This window comes from Eimeria necatrix, genomic scaffold (assembly GCF_000499385.1).
Source record: "Eimeria necatrix Houghton genomic scaffold, Enh_scaff313, whole genome shotgun sequence".
NCBI classification, from domain to species: domain Eukaryota; phylum Apicomplexa; class Conoidasida; order Eucoccidiorida; family Eimeriidae; genus Eimeria; species Eimeria necatrix.
In genome coordinates this window covers 1-10,750 of record NW_013655305.1, presented here as the reverse complement: position 1 = coordinate 10,750, position 10,750 = coordinate 1, and the positions used below count along the sequence as shown (strand labels likewise).

General features: G+C 46.9%; 4 protein-coding genes across 4 annotated transcripts; 2 read left to right on the top strand and 2 right to left on the bottom strand.

Annotated features, from left to right (window-relative positions):
• Positions 1–173: 173 nt before the first annotated feature.
• Positions 174–1,532, bottom strand: ENH_00042290 (hypothetical protein, conserved; the record flags this gene model as incomplete). The annotated part of the gene is made up of 2 exons (XM_013585314.1): positions 174–909; positions 1,291–1,532. 2 exons carry the CDS (start codon positions 1,530–1,532, stop codon positions 174–176), a joined length of 978 nt encoding a protein of 325 aa, XP_013440768.1.
• A 1,374-nt stretch (positions 1,533–2,906) lies between these two features.
• On the top strand, positions 2,907–3,035 carry ENH_00042280 (hypothetical protein; the record flags this gene model as incomplete). Its single annotated transcript, XM_013585313.1, is given in 2 exon segments — positions 2,907–2,909; positions 2,913–3,035. Coding segments are annotated over 2 exon segments (126 nt in total).
• Positions 3,036–3,623: 588 nt separating this feature from the next.
• Positions 3,624–6,183, top strand: ENH_00042270 (GK18150, related, related; the record flags this gene model as incomplete). Its single annotated transcript, XM_013585312.1, has 3 exons — positions 3,624–3,761; positions 5,677–5,809; positions 5,915–6,183. The coding sequence occupies 3 exons, from the start codon at positions 3,624–3,626 to the stop codon at positions 6,181–6,183; spliced, it is 540 nt and encodes a 179-aa protein (XP_013440766.1).
• Positions 6,184–8,117: 1,934 nt separating this feature from the next.
• On the bottom strand, positions 8,118–9,758 carry ENH_00042260 (hypothetical protein, conserved; the record flags this gene model as incomplete). The annotated part of the gene is made up of 2 exons (XM_013585311.1): positions 8,118–8,402; positions 9,609–9,758. Coding segments are annotated over 2 exons (435 nt in total), but the record flags the coding sequence as incomplete, so codon positions are not given.
• Between the last annotated feature and the right edge of the window lie 992 nt (positions 9,759–10,750).

The window sequence follows — 10,750 nt, the reverse complement described above, 5'->3', positions numbered from 1 at the left end:
CTAAACCCTAAACCCTAAACCCTAAACCCTAAACCCTAAACCCTAAACCCTAAACCCTAAACGCTGAACCTTAGGTCTCACGCCCCGAGGCAAGTCCCCGCTTTCCCAGGAAACAACAGTCTACGCACGTGGCGCCAGAGACCCTGCTGCTGCTGCTGCTGCTGCTGCTGCTGCTACGTGCTGCTGCTGCTGCTGCTGCTGCTGCTGCTGCTGCTGCTGAGTTTAAAGGACCTTGAGAGCAGCAAACAACTTCTTACATTCTCAATGTTGACAGAACAAACCACAGTGGCGGAGATGAGCGCCTCAGAGCCCAGCTGGTCCAAAGAAGTGCCCAGGGGGCCCCCCAGGGGGCCCCCCTGGGGGCCCCCCGGGGGGCCCCCCGGGGGGCCCCCCGGGGGGCCCCCAGTGCCCTCTGGACTTGGGTAAGGGTTGAAGACAAACTGCTGCTCTGCTTCTGTTATTGGGGGCACTGCGCGAGTCCGCAGGGGCTGCCACGTGCGCTGCTGCCGCTGCTGCTGCTGCTGCTGCTGCTGCTGCTGCTGCTGCTGCTGCTGCTGTTGAGACGGCTGCTCCGGAGGGGCGCCTTCTTGCGTTGCTGCTGCTGCTGCTGTGTCGGCTGCTATGTCTCCCTCCGTGCTTGCTGCTGCTGCTGCTGCTGCAGTTGCTGCTGCTGCTGCTCCTCTCTCTGCTGCGGGGGGGGCCCCTTCGGGGGGCGCTGCAGGGGCCTCCTTGGCAGGCGCTTTGCCCAGCAGCAGCTGCTGCGCAGTTGCTGCTGCTGCTGCTGCTGCTGCTTCTTGGGAAGGCTGAAATGCTGCTGCTCTGAATACGGAAAAAAGCAAATCTGGAGGCAGCAAAGGATTCGCCCGGAGATGCATCGCGTCGCAGAGCGCCACAGCCACTTCGTTAAGCCTGAGAGCCACAGCCCACGCACTGCAGCAAAAGCCGCACTGCAGCAGCAGCAGCAGCAGCAGCAGCAGCAGCAGCAGCGGCGACGGCCGCAATAGCAGCTGCAGAGGCAGCAACAAACAAGATAAGGCTGCTGCTGATGAGAAGCCGGCTGCTACTGGTGCTGCTGCTCAAGACTGGAGGCTGTCACGCGACCTAAGGACAGCAGCAGCAGCACAGGCACTACCAGCAGCAGCAGCAGCAGCAACACAAGTGCCACCGACAAAAGCACAGACGGAAAAAGTTAAAATGCTACAACACATAGGAGTAGTAGCCTCAGCGGCAGCAGCAGCAATGGTAGCCGCTGCTGCTGCTGCTGCAGCAAGACCTCGCTGGGCTGCTTACTCGTCATCCAGCAGCTGCTTCGCCACTGCTTCGTAGAAGAAGATCTTCAGAGGGTGTAGAGACACCGCAGAAGCTGCTGCCTGCTGCCCATTTGTCTCTGCTGCTGCTGCTGCTGCTGCTGCTGCTTCTCCAGCTTCAAAGTGGCGCTCGGCTGCCGCCGAGAAGGCGAAGTCTGAAACTTTGGGTCCGTTGAGCGCCGCAGCAGCAGCAGATCCGGATTCCTCTTTCATGCTGATCTCCATTTTGCAAAAAGGAAATAAATTTTGAATTAAATGCTTTTAAAAGGAAAGTTGTGCAGCGGGAGTGGGCGGGAAGCCCAGGAAGAAGATCCGAGCGGAAGGCGAGCCAGGAGCGCTTCTGCTTCTGCTGCTGCAGCTGCAGCTCCTGCTGCTGTTGCTGCTGTCAACGAAGCATAGTTCAAATATAAATAGTTATTTTTGACCAAAAGGCGGAGAAAATGAAAGAGAAGAGTCGGGAAAGGCTCGAGACTGAGACCCGCGGGCGGATCTGCCACATCCGTCGGCGCTGCGGTGCTGTTCAGATTTTCTGAACTTCCCGATTTCTCATTTTAAAATGGGAATTTGAATTCAAAATGCAAAAATTAAACACAAATTGCGAATATTTCAAATGTGCACAAACGGGGCTGGAGCAACAGAGCCCCGAAAAGCCCCAAAAGAAGAAAAAAAGAAATGACCGACGGAAGTGGTCGAAGACTGTTGCGCGTGAGCTCGGGTGTACGTACACCTCAGTTTTGCGCGTTCAAGAACTTTTCTGATGCCGAATTTCCGGAAATATGAATTAAAGGAGGGATTAAAAGGAATTTAAATTCAATTTCGAAGTTTTTTTTCCTGTTTGTGGTGTGGGGAGAGCTTTGGAGACGAAAATTCTTTTATTTTCCTCTTTTCTCTTCTCGCTTCCTCTCTGCACCAATCCGCCTTCAGAACTGCCCCGCAGCAGCAGACTTGCAGTTACTTTCCAACTGCTTCTGCACAAAAGAAGCAACAGAAAGAATCTCCAAATCAAAATAAAGAAAGATTACTTTAAATAAAGCTAAGCCGCTTTTTTTCTTGCTGCTGCTGCTGCTGCTGCAGCAAAGCAATCTACTTGCATTAAGCCGAGCTGCCAGCAGCTGAAAGAGGCTAAAGTTCGGCTCTAAGCATTAGAAATATGAATTTTAATTTACAAATGAATTAAACTCCATTTGAGTTTTAATTTTAAATGAATTAAATCCCTTTTTTTATTTCAAACTTCCTCACTTCTCTGCCCCCTTCTGCAGACTCCCCACAGAGCCAGCAGCACTATAAAAGCCCCCGAGATATTTAATTCTTTTTAATTGTTTTGCATGCGTTTATATTACTTTTTAAATGGTAATAATGCAGATTTATTAAAAGACATTAATGTCAATTTATTAAACAAATGCAGATCTGCATTCGTAGGGGCCATAAAGCTCAGCCTTTATACTAGGGTGCAGCGCAGCAGCAGCAGCAGCAGCAGCAGCGAAAACAGCAGCAGTAGCAGCAGCAACAGCGAAAACAGCAGCAGCCGAAATAGCAGCGGCAGCAGAGAATAACAGCGGCAGCCGAAGTAGCAACAGCAGCGAAAAACAGCAGCAGCCGATGTAGCAGCAGCAGCAGCAGCAGCAGCAAGAAACAGCAGCAACCGAAGTAGCAGCAGCAGCAGCAGCAGCAGCAAGAAACAGCAGCAACCGAAGTAGCAGCAGCAGCAGCAGCAAGAAACAGCAGTAGCCGAAGTAGCAGCAGCAGCAGCAAAAACGGCAGCAGCAGCAAAAGCAGCAGCAGCGAAAACAGCAGCAACTGCAGCAACTGCAGCACAGCCTGTTGGGAGCATTTGCAAGGCGTGGGGTGTACGTACACCGCACGAGCTCCCGTGAAGAATTAAAAGACTTTTCTTCAGCAGCAAATTTGGAGCTGCTGCTGAAAGAATTAAAAGACAAATTTGCTGCCAAAGCTTTTAAATTGAATTGCTGCTGCTGCAAGCGAATTTTGAAAAAGCAAAAGTACAATTTATGGGCAATTAAAAAGAGCTGCTGCTGCAGCAAGTGCTGCAGCAAGTGCTGCAGCAAGTGCTGCAGCAAGTGCTGCAGCAAGTGCTGCAGCATGAGCCATGCATATCTATTTTAAAGAAGAACACATATATATAATGCATTTATAATTATATTATCCTTATAAGTATATATATGCTGCTGCTGCAGCTGTTGCAGCGCTGCGCTGCAGCAGCGCAGCTGCAGCAAAAGGGAGCAGACAGCAGCAGAGGTCTCAGTGGTGTCGACTTTTCGATTTATTTTAATTTGAATGGCAAAATAGCAGCAGCAAATGCAATTAGAAGTGAATTGGAGTTTCGAAGATCTGCTGCAGAGGCGAAGACCGCTGCAGCAGAAAGCTGGATATGCCTGTCCGCTGCTGTTGCTGCTGCTGCTGCGGGCAGAAGCTGCAAAGGCGAGGAATTTCCGAGTTGTTGGGAAAAAAAAAGGATTTTATTGAATTAAAAAGTAAATTTGCGGCAGTAAAGGGAAAAGAAGAAGAAGAAAGGGAGTTTTGGGAAGTTTCAAGAGGTGTTCAGAATAGACTGGTGAGGTGTCGGCTCCGGCGCGGAACTGAGTGGAACCTGCGTCTGTTTTGCTGCTGCTTTCTTTAAACCGAAGTTAAAAGTTAAAACGAATTAAATAAAAGGCGCAGTGCAAATATTTCGAGCAAAAGTGGGGCCGGCAGCTTTCCGGAAGGCGGGAAGCGCGGTGGCCATTGCCAGTGGAGTGTCTGTAAACCGCAGCCGCCGCGGCGGCGCTCGCGCGGCGGCTGCGGGCTCACTTTTGCGGATTTTGGAGGAACTTGGAGGCGAAAAAAGCGTTGAATGGAAAATAAAAGAAGTTTGGGAGCTTTGAAGAGGGAAAGCTTCGCCGGAGGGCCACCATGCGCGGCCAGAACTTGCGCTGCCGACGCGCCGCCTAGCTCCGCAGCCACCGCAGCAGCAGCAGCAGCAGCACTTGTGCTTTTTCCGCGCTTTCTGCTGCAGCAAACCCACAATGGCGCACAGCCAAACCGACTTGGACGAAAAATGGTTTCCGAGGGCCATTTTGCCCAAAGGCGAGCCCAAGTTGCGCGTCTTTTGCTTCCCCGGCGCCGGTGAGCGTCTTCGCCCAATTCCGCCTCCACAGCAAAGCTCCCCTCAGCCTGCTGCCCCTCCTGCTGCTGCTGCTGCAGCAGCAGCAGCAGCAGCAGCAGCAGCGCAGTTCCCCTCAGCCTGCTGCCGCCGCCGCTGCTGCTGCTGCAGCAGCAGCAGCAGCAGCTGCAGCTGCTGCTGCTGCCGCCGCCGCTGCTGCTGCAGCTGCAGCAGCAGCGCAGTTCCCCTCAGCCTGCTGCTGCCGCTGCTGCTGCTGCTGCTGCTGCTGCTGCAGGGATGGAGGCCTCGATATGGACGAGCACTGGGACCAGCCTGTCTCCAATGCCGAATCCTCTTTGCGACTTTGCGCAAAAAGAAGGAATTGCTTTTCTCGGAGTGCAGCTGCCCTTCCGCGGCCTTCGCCGCAGAGAGCCGCACCCGAAGCGCATGCAAGTTGCTGCGCGCCAGGCCCTCGACGCCATGCGCCCCCTGGTGCTGCTGCTGCTGCTGCTGCTGCTGCTGCTGCTGCTGCTGCTGCTGCTGCTGCTGCTGCAATGCTGCTGCTGCTGCTGCAATGCTGCTGCTGCTGCAATGCTGCTGCTGCTGCTGCTGCTGCTGCTGCTGCTGCAGCAGGGGGCGCGCGTGTGGAGTGGGTGCTGCTGCAGATCTCGAAGGGCTGCTGCCCCTACGTGCTGGTGGGCTACTCCATGGGCTGCTGGCTGGCCTACGAAGTTTTGTGTCTGGCGCAGCAGCAGCAGCTGCTGCTGCCGCAGCACTTCCTTGCTGCAGCAATGGTCAGCCCCGACCTGCCGCCCCACAGCCGCCCCTGGCGGCCCACGGCTTCCCTGGACACCCCCGCCTTCCAGGTGCGCTGCGGTGTACGTACACCTCCCGCTGCTGCTGCTGCGGTGTACGTACACCTCCCGCTGCTGCTGCTGGGGTGTACGTGCAGCTCCCGCTGCTGCTGCTGCGGTGTACGTACACCTCCCGCTGCTGCTGCTGGGGTGTACGTACACCTCCCGCTGCTGCTGCTGCGGTGTACGTACAGCTCCCGCTGCTGCTGCTAGGTGTATGTACACCTCGCGCTGCTGCTGCTGCTGGGGTGTACGTACACCTCGCGCTGCTGCTGCTGGGGTGTACGTACACCTCGCGCTGCTGCTGCTGCTGGGTGTACGTGCACTCCCGCTGCTGCTGCTGCTGGGGTGTACGTACACTCGCGCTGCTGCTGCTGCTGCTGCTGCTGCTGCTGCTGCTGCTGGGTGTGTGCAGCAGCAGCTGCGGGAGTGGAGCTGCAACGAAGTGCTTTTTCAAAAAGACATGTGGGAGGCCTACGAGCCGCTGCTGCGCGCAGACCACAGCATGCTGGACGCGTACAGGCCCACGGACGCGGGGGGCCCCCTGGGTGCGTCTTGCTGCTGCTGCTGCTGCTGCTGCTGCTGCTGCTGCTGCTGCTGCTGCTGCTGGGCGGCAGCAGGAAGCTGCTGCGCACTGTTTGTTTTTGCTGCAGAGGTCCCCTGCTCCGTCTTCCGAGGCAGCAGAGACCTGCAGCTCGCTGACGACTCCCTTTTCGAGGGCTGGTTCCGCCTGCTGCGAAGCAAACCAGCAGCAGCAGCAGCAGCAGCAGCAGCAGCAGCAGCAGCAGCAGCAGGCCCCCGAGTCCAAATCCTAGACGGCGACCACGGCCTCGTCTTCGACCCCAACGGCCGCAAAAACTTCTTCAACAAAATCGTTGAAGTCCTCGACGGCGTGCTGCTCGCCATAGAGTACGGGCAGTGACCAACGGCCCAGCAGCAGCAGCAGCAGCAGCAGCAGCAGCAGCAGCAGCAGCAGCAGCAGCGGGAGCCGCAGGTGAAGGCGCGCAGCAGCAGCTGCTGCTGCTGCAGCAGCACTTCATAGAGCCGCTGCACGAGCAGCAGTTCATAGGGCTGCAGCAGCAGCTGCTGCTGCAGCAGCGTTAGTTCATAGAGCTGCAGCAGCAGCAGCAGCAGCAGTTCGCAGAGCTGCTGCTGCTGCTGCTGCGGTGGGAAATGCAGTGAAGAGACCCAGGTGGGGTCTTGCTTTTTATTTCTCCGACCCGAACTGATCTCCGACTTTTTGTGAATTTATTTCCAAAGTGGAAATAAAAAAGAATTTATTTCGGAAAAGATGAATTAATTCCAATTAATTCATCTTTCCAAAATAAATTCATCTTTTCTTCTTTTCCAAAATAAATTCATCTTTTCCAAAGTGGAAATTCTTTTTAATTCCAATTCATCTTTTCCAAAATAAATTCATCTTTTCTTCTTTTCCAAAATAAATTCATCTTTCTTCTTTTCCAAAATAAATTCAACTTTTCCAAAATAAATGGAGTTTCCTTTTAATTCCAATTAATTCAACTTTTCCAAAATAAATTCATCTTTTCGAAATGGAAATTCTTTTTCTGCAATCAATTCATCTTTTCTAAAATGAATTCATCTTTTCCTCTTTTCCAAAACAAATGGAATTTCCTCTTAATTCCAATTAATTCATCTTTTCCAAAATAAATTCATCTTTTCATCTTTTCTCAAATAAACGCATCTTTTCCAAAGTGGAAATTCTTTTTAATTCCAATTAATTCGTCTTTTCCAAAATAAATTCATCTTTTCTAAATGGAAATTCTTTTTAACTGCAATTAATTCATCTCTTCTGAAATGAACTCATCTTTTCAAAAATAAATGGAAATTCTTTTTAATTCCAATTAATTCATCTTTTCCAAAATAAATTCATCTTTTCGAAATGGAAATTCTTTTAAATTAAAAATAAATTCATCTTTTCTTCAATGTAAATCCTCTTTAAATAAATAATTAATTCATCTTCTCCAAAGTGGAGATTCTTTTGGATTTAAATGAATTCATCTTTTCTTTGAAAATCAAATCATCTTTAACTTTAAATGCAAATTCTTTTAATTAAAATAAAATTCTTCTTTTCTGAAGTGTCAATTCCCTTTTTTATTTAATTGAATTCATCTTTCCTCAAATGCAAATTCCTTTTAAACAAATTCATTTTTTCTTAAATGCAAAATGTTTTCTAAATTAAAAATAAATTCATTTTAAATGCAAATTCTTCAAATAAAATAAATTCATCATCTGCAAAGTGTAAGTGTAACTTCCCTTCAATTAAAAATAAATTCATCTTTGCTCAAATATAATTCTTTTTCAAATTGTAAATTCTTTTTCAAATTAAAAAGAATTTATTTATCTTTTTAAAGTGCGAATTCTTTTTTGAATTAAAATAAATTCCTCTTCAAATTTGCTGCGCTTTCCGCCCCGCTGCTGCAGCACGGAGCTGCTGCGAAGTGCAACTTTGAATGCAATAAAATCAAAATGTCTTAAAATAAAATTACAACTAAATAAAAACAATAAATAAAACTAAACTAAACCGGCTAAGTTCAGCTAGCCTCGCAGCTCCCTGTGCAGCTCTTCTCATTTGCTTTCCCGCTGCAAAGGCCTACAGCAGCAGCAGCAGCAGCAGCAGCAGCAGCGACAGCAGCAGCAGCAGCAGCTCGCGGTGAAGCACAAAATGATTTGAGTTCGGCAGGCAAAACGAGCTGCCTCTGAACCGTCAGCAGCAGCAGCAGGAACCCGTGCTGCTTCGCAAACCCCTGCAAGTCTCGCCCGCCCGGGCGCCCCCTGCTGCAGCAGCAGCAGCAGCAGCAGCAGCTGCTGCTGCTGCTGCTGCAGCTGCTGCTGCGGTCAGAGTCCTGCGTTTTTCTTGAGTTTGAGCTGGCGGTCCTCGAAGATGGTGAGGCGAATGCCCTTGTCCTTGGGCAGCGCGACCACGGGCTTCTCGCCGCGGCCAATGACGAAAACGTTGCCAATTCGCGTGGCGAATTCGTTGCCGCGGGCGTCTCGCAAATGCACAACGTCGAAACTGCCTAAGTGCCGCTCGCGGCTGACGATCGAGCCCACGCGGCCGACGTTGTGGCCGCCGGTCACCATCGCCACGTTGCCCACTTCGAACTTGTACGTGTCCAGAATCTGCGCACAAACGCGCCACTTCAAGCTGAAACTCGCAAATTAAATCCAATTTACCTTTTTATTCCCACTTGCTAATTTCCAGCGGCAGAAAACGGCGCTTTCCAACGCTTTCGCCGCTTTCCGCGGAAACCGAAGGCGCGCCCGGGTGTACAGACACCCAAGCAAGCCGCAGGGGTCCACGGAAAGCAAAACAGCGGAAAGCCGAATTAAAATGTGGAAAGTCGAATTAAAATGAGTGGAAAGTCGAATTAAAATGTGGAAAGTTGAATTAAAATGTGGAAAGTTGAATTGAAAAGAGTGGGAAATTGAATTAAAAAGAGTGGAAAGTTGAATTAAAGCGGCAAGTTGGCAGCAAGCAAACAAGACCGAACTTGAACTAAAAAAGTGTCTTTAAAAGCGGAAAACTTGAATAAAAGACAGAAAGCAAACAAAACCCGAACTTGAACGAAAACCAAATCAAACAAAACCCAAACTTGAACAAAAACAAAAGCAAACAAGCCCAAACTTGAACAAAAACAAAAGCAAAAAAGCCCAAACTTGAACAAAGAAGCAAAGCTGGCGGACCTTGGAGTCCGCAATGTAAAACAAAACCCAAACTTGAACAAAAAAAGCCCAAACTTGGACAAAAACAAATCAAAAAAGCCCAAACTTGAACAAAAACAAAGCCCAAACTTGGACAAAACTTGAACAAAAAACCAAATCAAAAAAACCCAAACTTGAACAAAAAAACAAAAAGAAAATCAAAAAAGCCCGACCTTGGAGTCTGCGATGTAAAACAAAACCCGAACTTGAACAAAAAAGCCCAAACTTGGACAAAAACAAATCAAAAAAACCCAAACTTGAACAAAAAAACAAAAAGAAAAGCAAAGTTGGCGGACCTTGGAGTCTGCAATGTAAAACAAAACCCAAACTTGGACAAAAACAAATCAAAAAAGCCCAAACTTGAACAAAAAAACAAAATAAAAAAGCCCAAACTTGGACAAAAACAAATCAAAAAAGCCCAAACTTGAACAAAAACAAATCAAAAAAGCCCAAACTTGGACAAAAACAAATCAAAAAAGCCCAAACTTGGACAAAAACAAATCAAAAAAGCCCGAACTTGGACAAAAACAAATCAAAAAAGCCCAAACTTGGACAAAAACAAATCAAAAAAGCCCGAACTTGAACAAAAAAACAAAATAAAAAGCAAATAAAACAAAGTCCGACCTTGGAGTCCGCGATGTTGAGGCGAACAGTGTCGTGGACTTTAATTTCCGGATGCGGAAATCGCAAAGTCCGGCCGTCGTGGGTGACCAACATCGGCACCGCCTTCGGCCCCACCAGCACTTTCTTAACTCTGCAAAGTTTGAAGGCCGCCTGCAAAAAGAAATAAAATAAAATAAAAAAAAATAAAATAAAATAAAATAAAATAAAACTTCTTGAAGTACAGCAAAAAGAAAGAAAGATAATCCTTTTTTATTCAAGTCCAGCAAAAAGAAAGAAAGATAATTCTTTTTTAAGTCCTGCAAAAAGAAAAAAAAATAATTCTTTTTTAAGTCCAGCAAAAAGAAAGAAAGATAATTCTTTTTTATTCAAGAGTTCGCAGTATTTGAAGTAAGTTTGCTTTTCAAAGAACAAGTCAGAAATATAATTCATTTCTTTAAGTCCAGAGTTTGCAGTGTTAGCCATAAAATAAGTTTTGTTTTTGAAAGAACGTAAGTGCGAAAAGATAATGCATTTATTCAACAGTTTGTAGTGGGAATTGAGAAGCAGGAAGTTATAAAATAAGTTTGTTCTTGAAAGAAAATAACAATTAATTATAAAGCAAAAAGTCCCAACTAAATGGTTTTATTTAAAAGAAAAGAATAATTAATCATAAACCAAAAAGTCCCAACTAAATGCTTTTATTTTAAAGAAAAGAATAATTAATTATAAAGCAAAAAGTCCCAACCAAATGGTCTTATTTAAAAGAAAAAAATAATTAATTATAAAACAGGAAATTGTTTAAAGAACATAAAAACATAAGAACAGCTTCTCGCCATAACGGGCCAACTAATCATAAGACACTAAACTAAACTAATTACTATTTACAAGAATAATAAACTAAACTAATTATTATTTACAAGAATACTAAACTAAACTAATTATTATTTATAATACTAAACTAAACTAATTATTATTTAGTTCTTATTATTTGATTTGATTAATAATAAATGTTCTTATGATTTGATTTGATTAATAATAAATATTATGATTTGTAAACTAATTATTATTCATAAGAATACTAAACTAAACTAATTATTATTTACAAGAATACTAAACTAAACTAATTATTATTTATAATACTAAACTAAACTAATTATTATTTA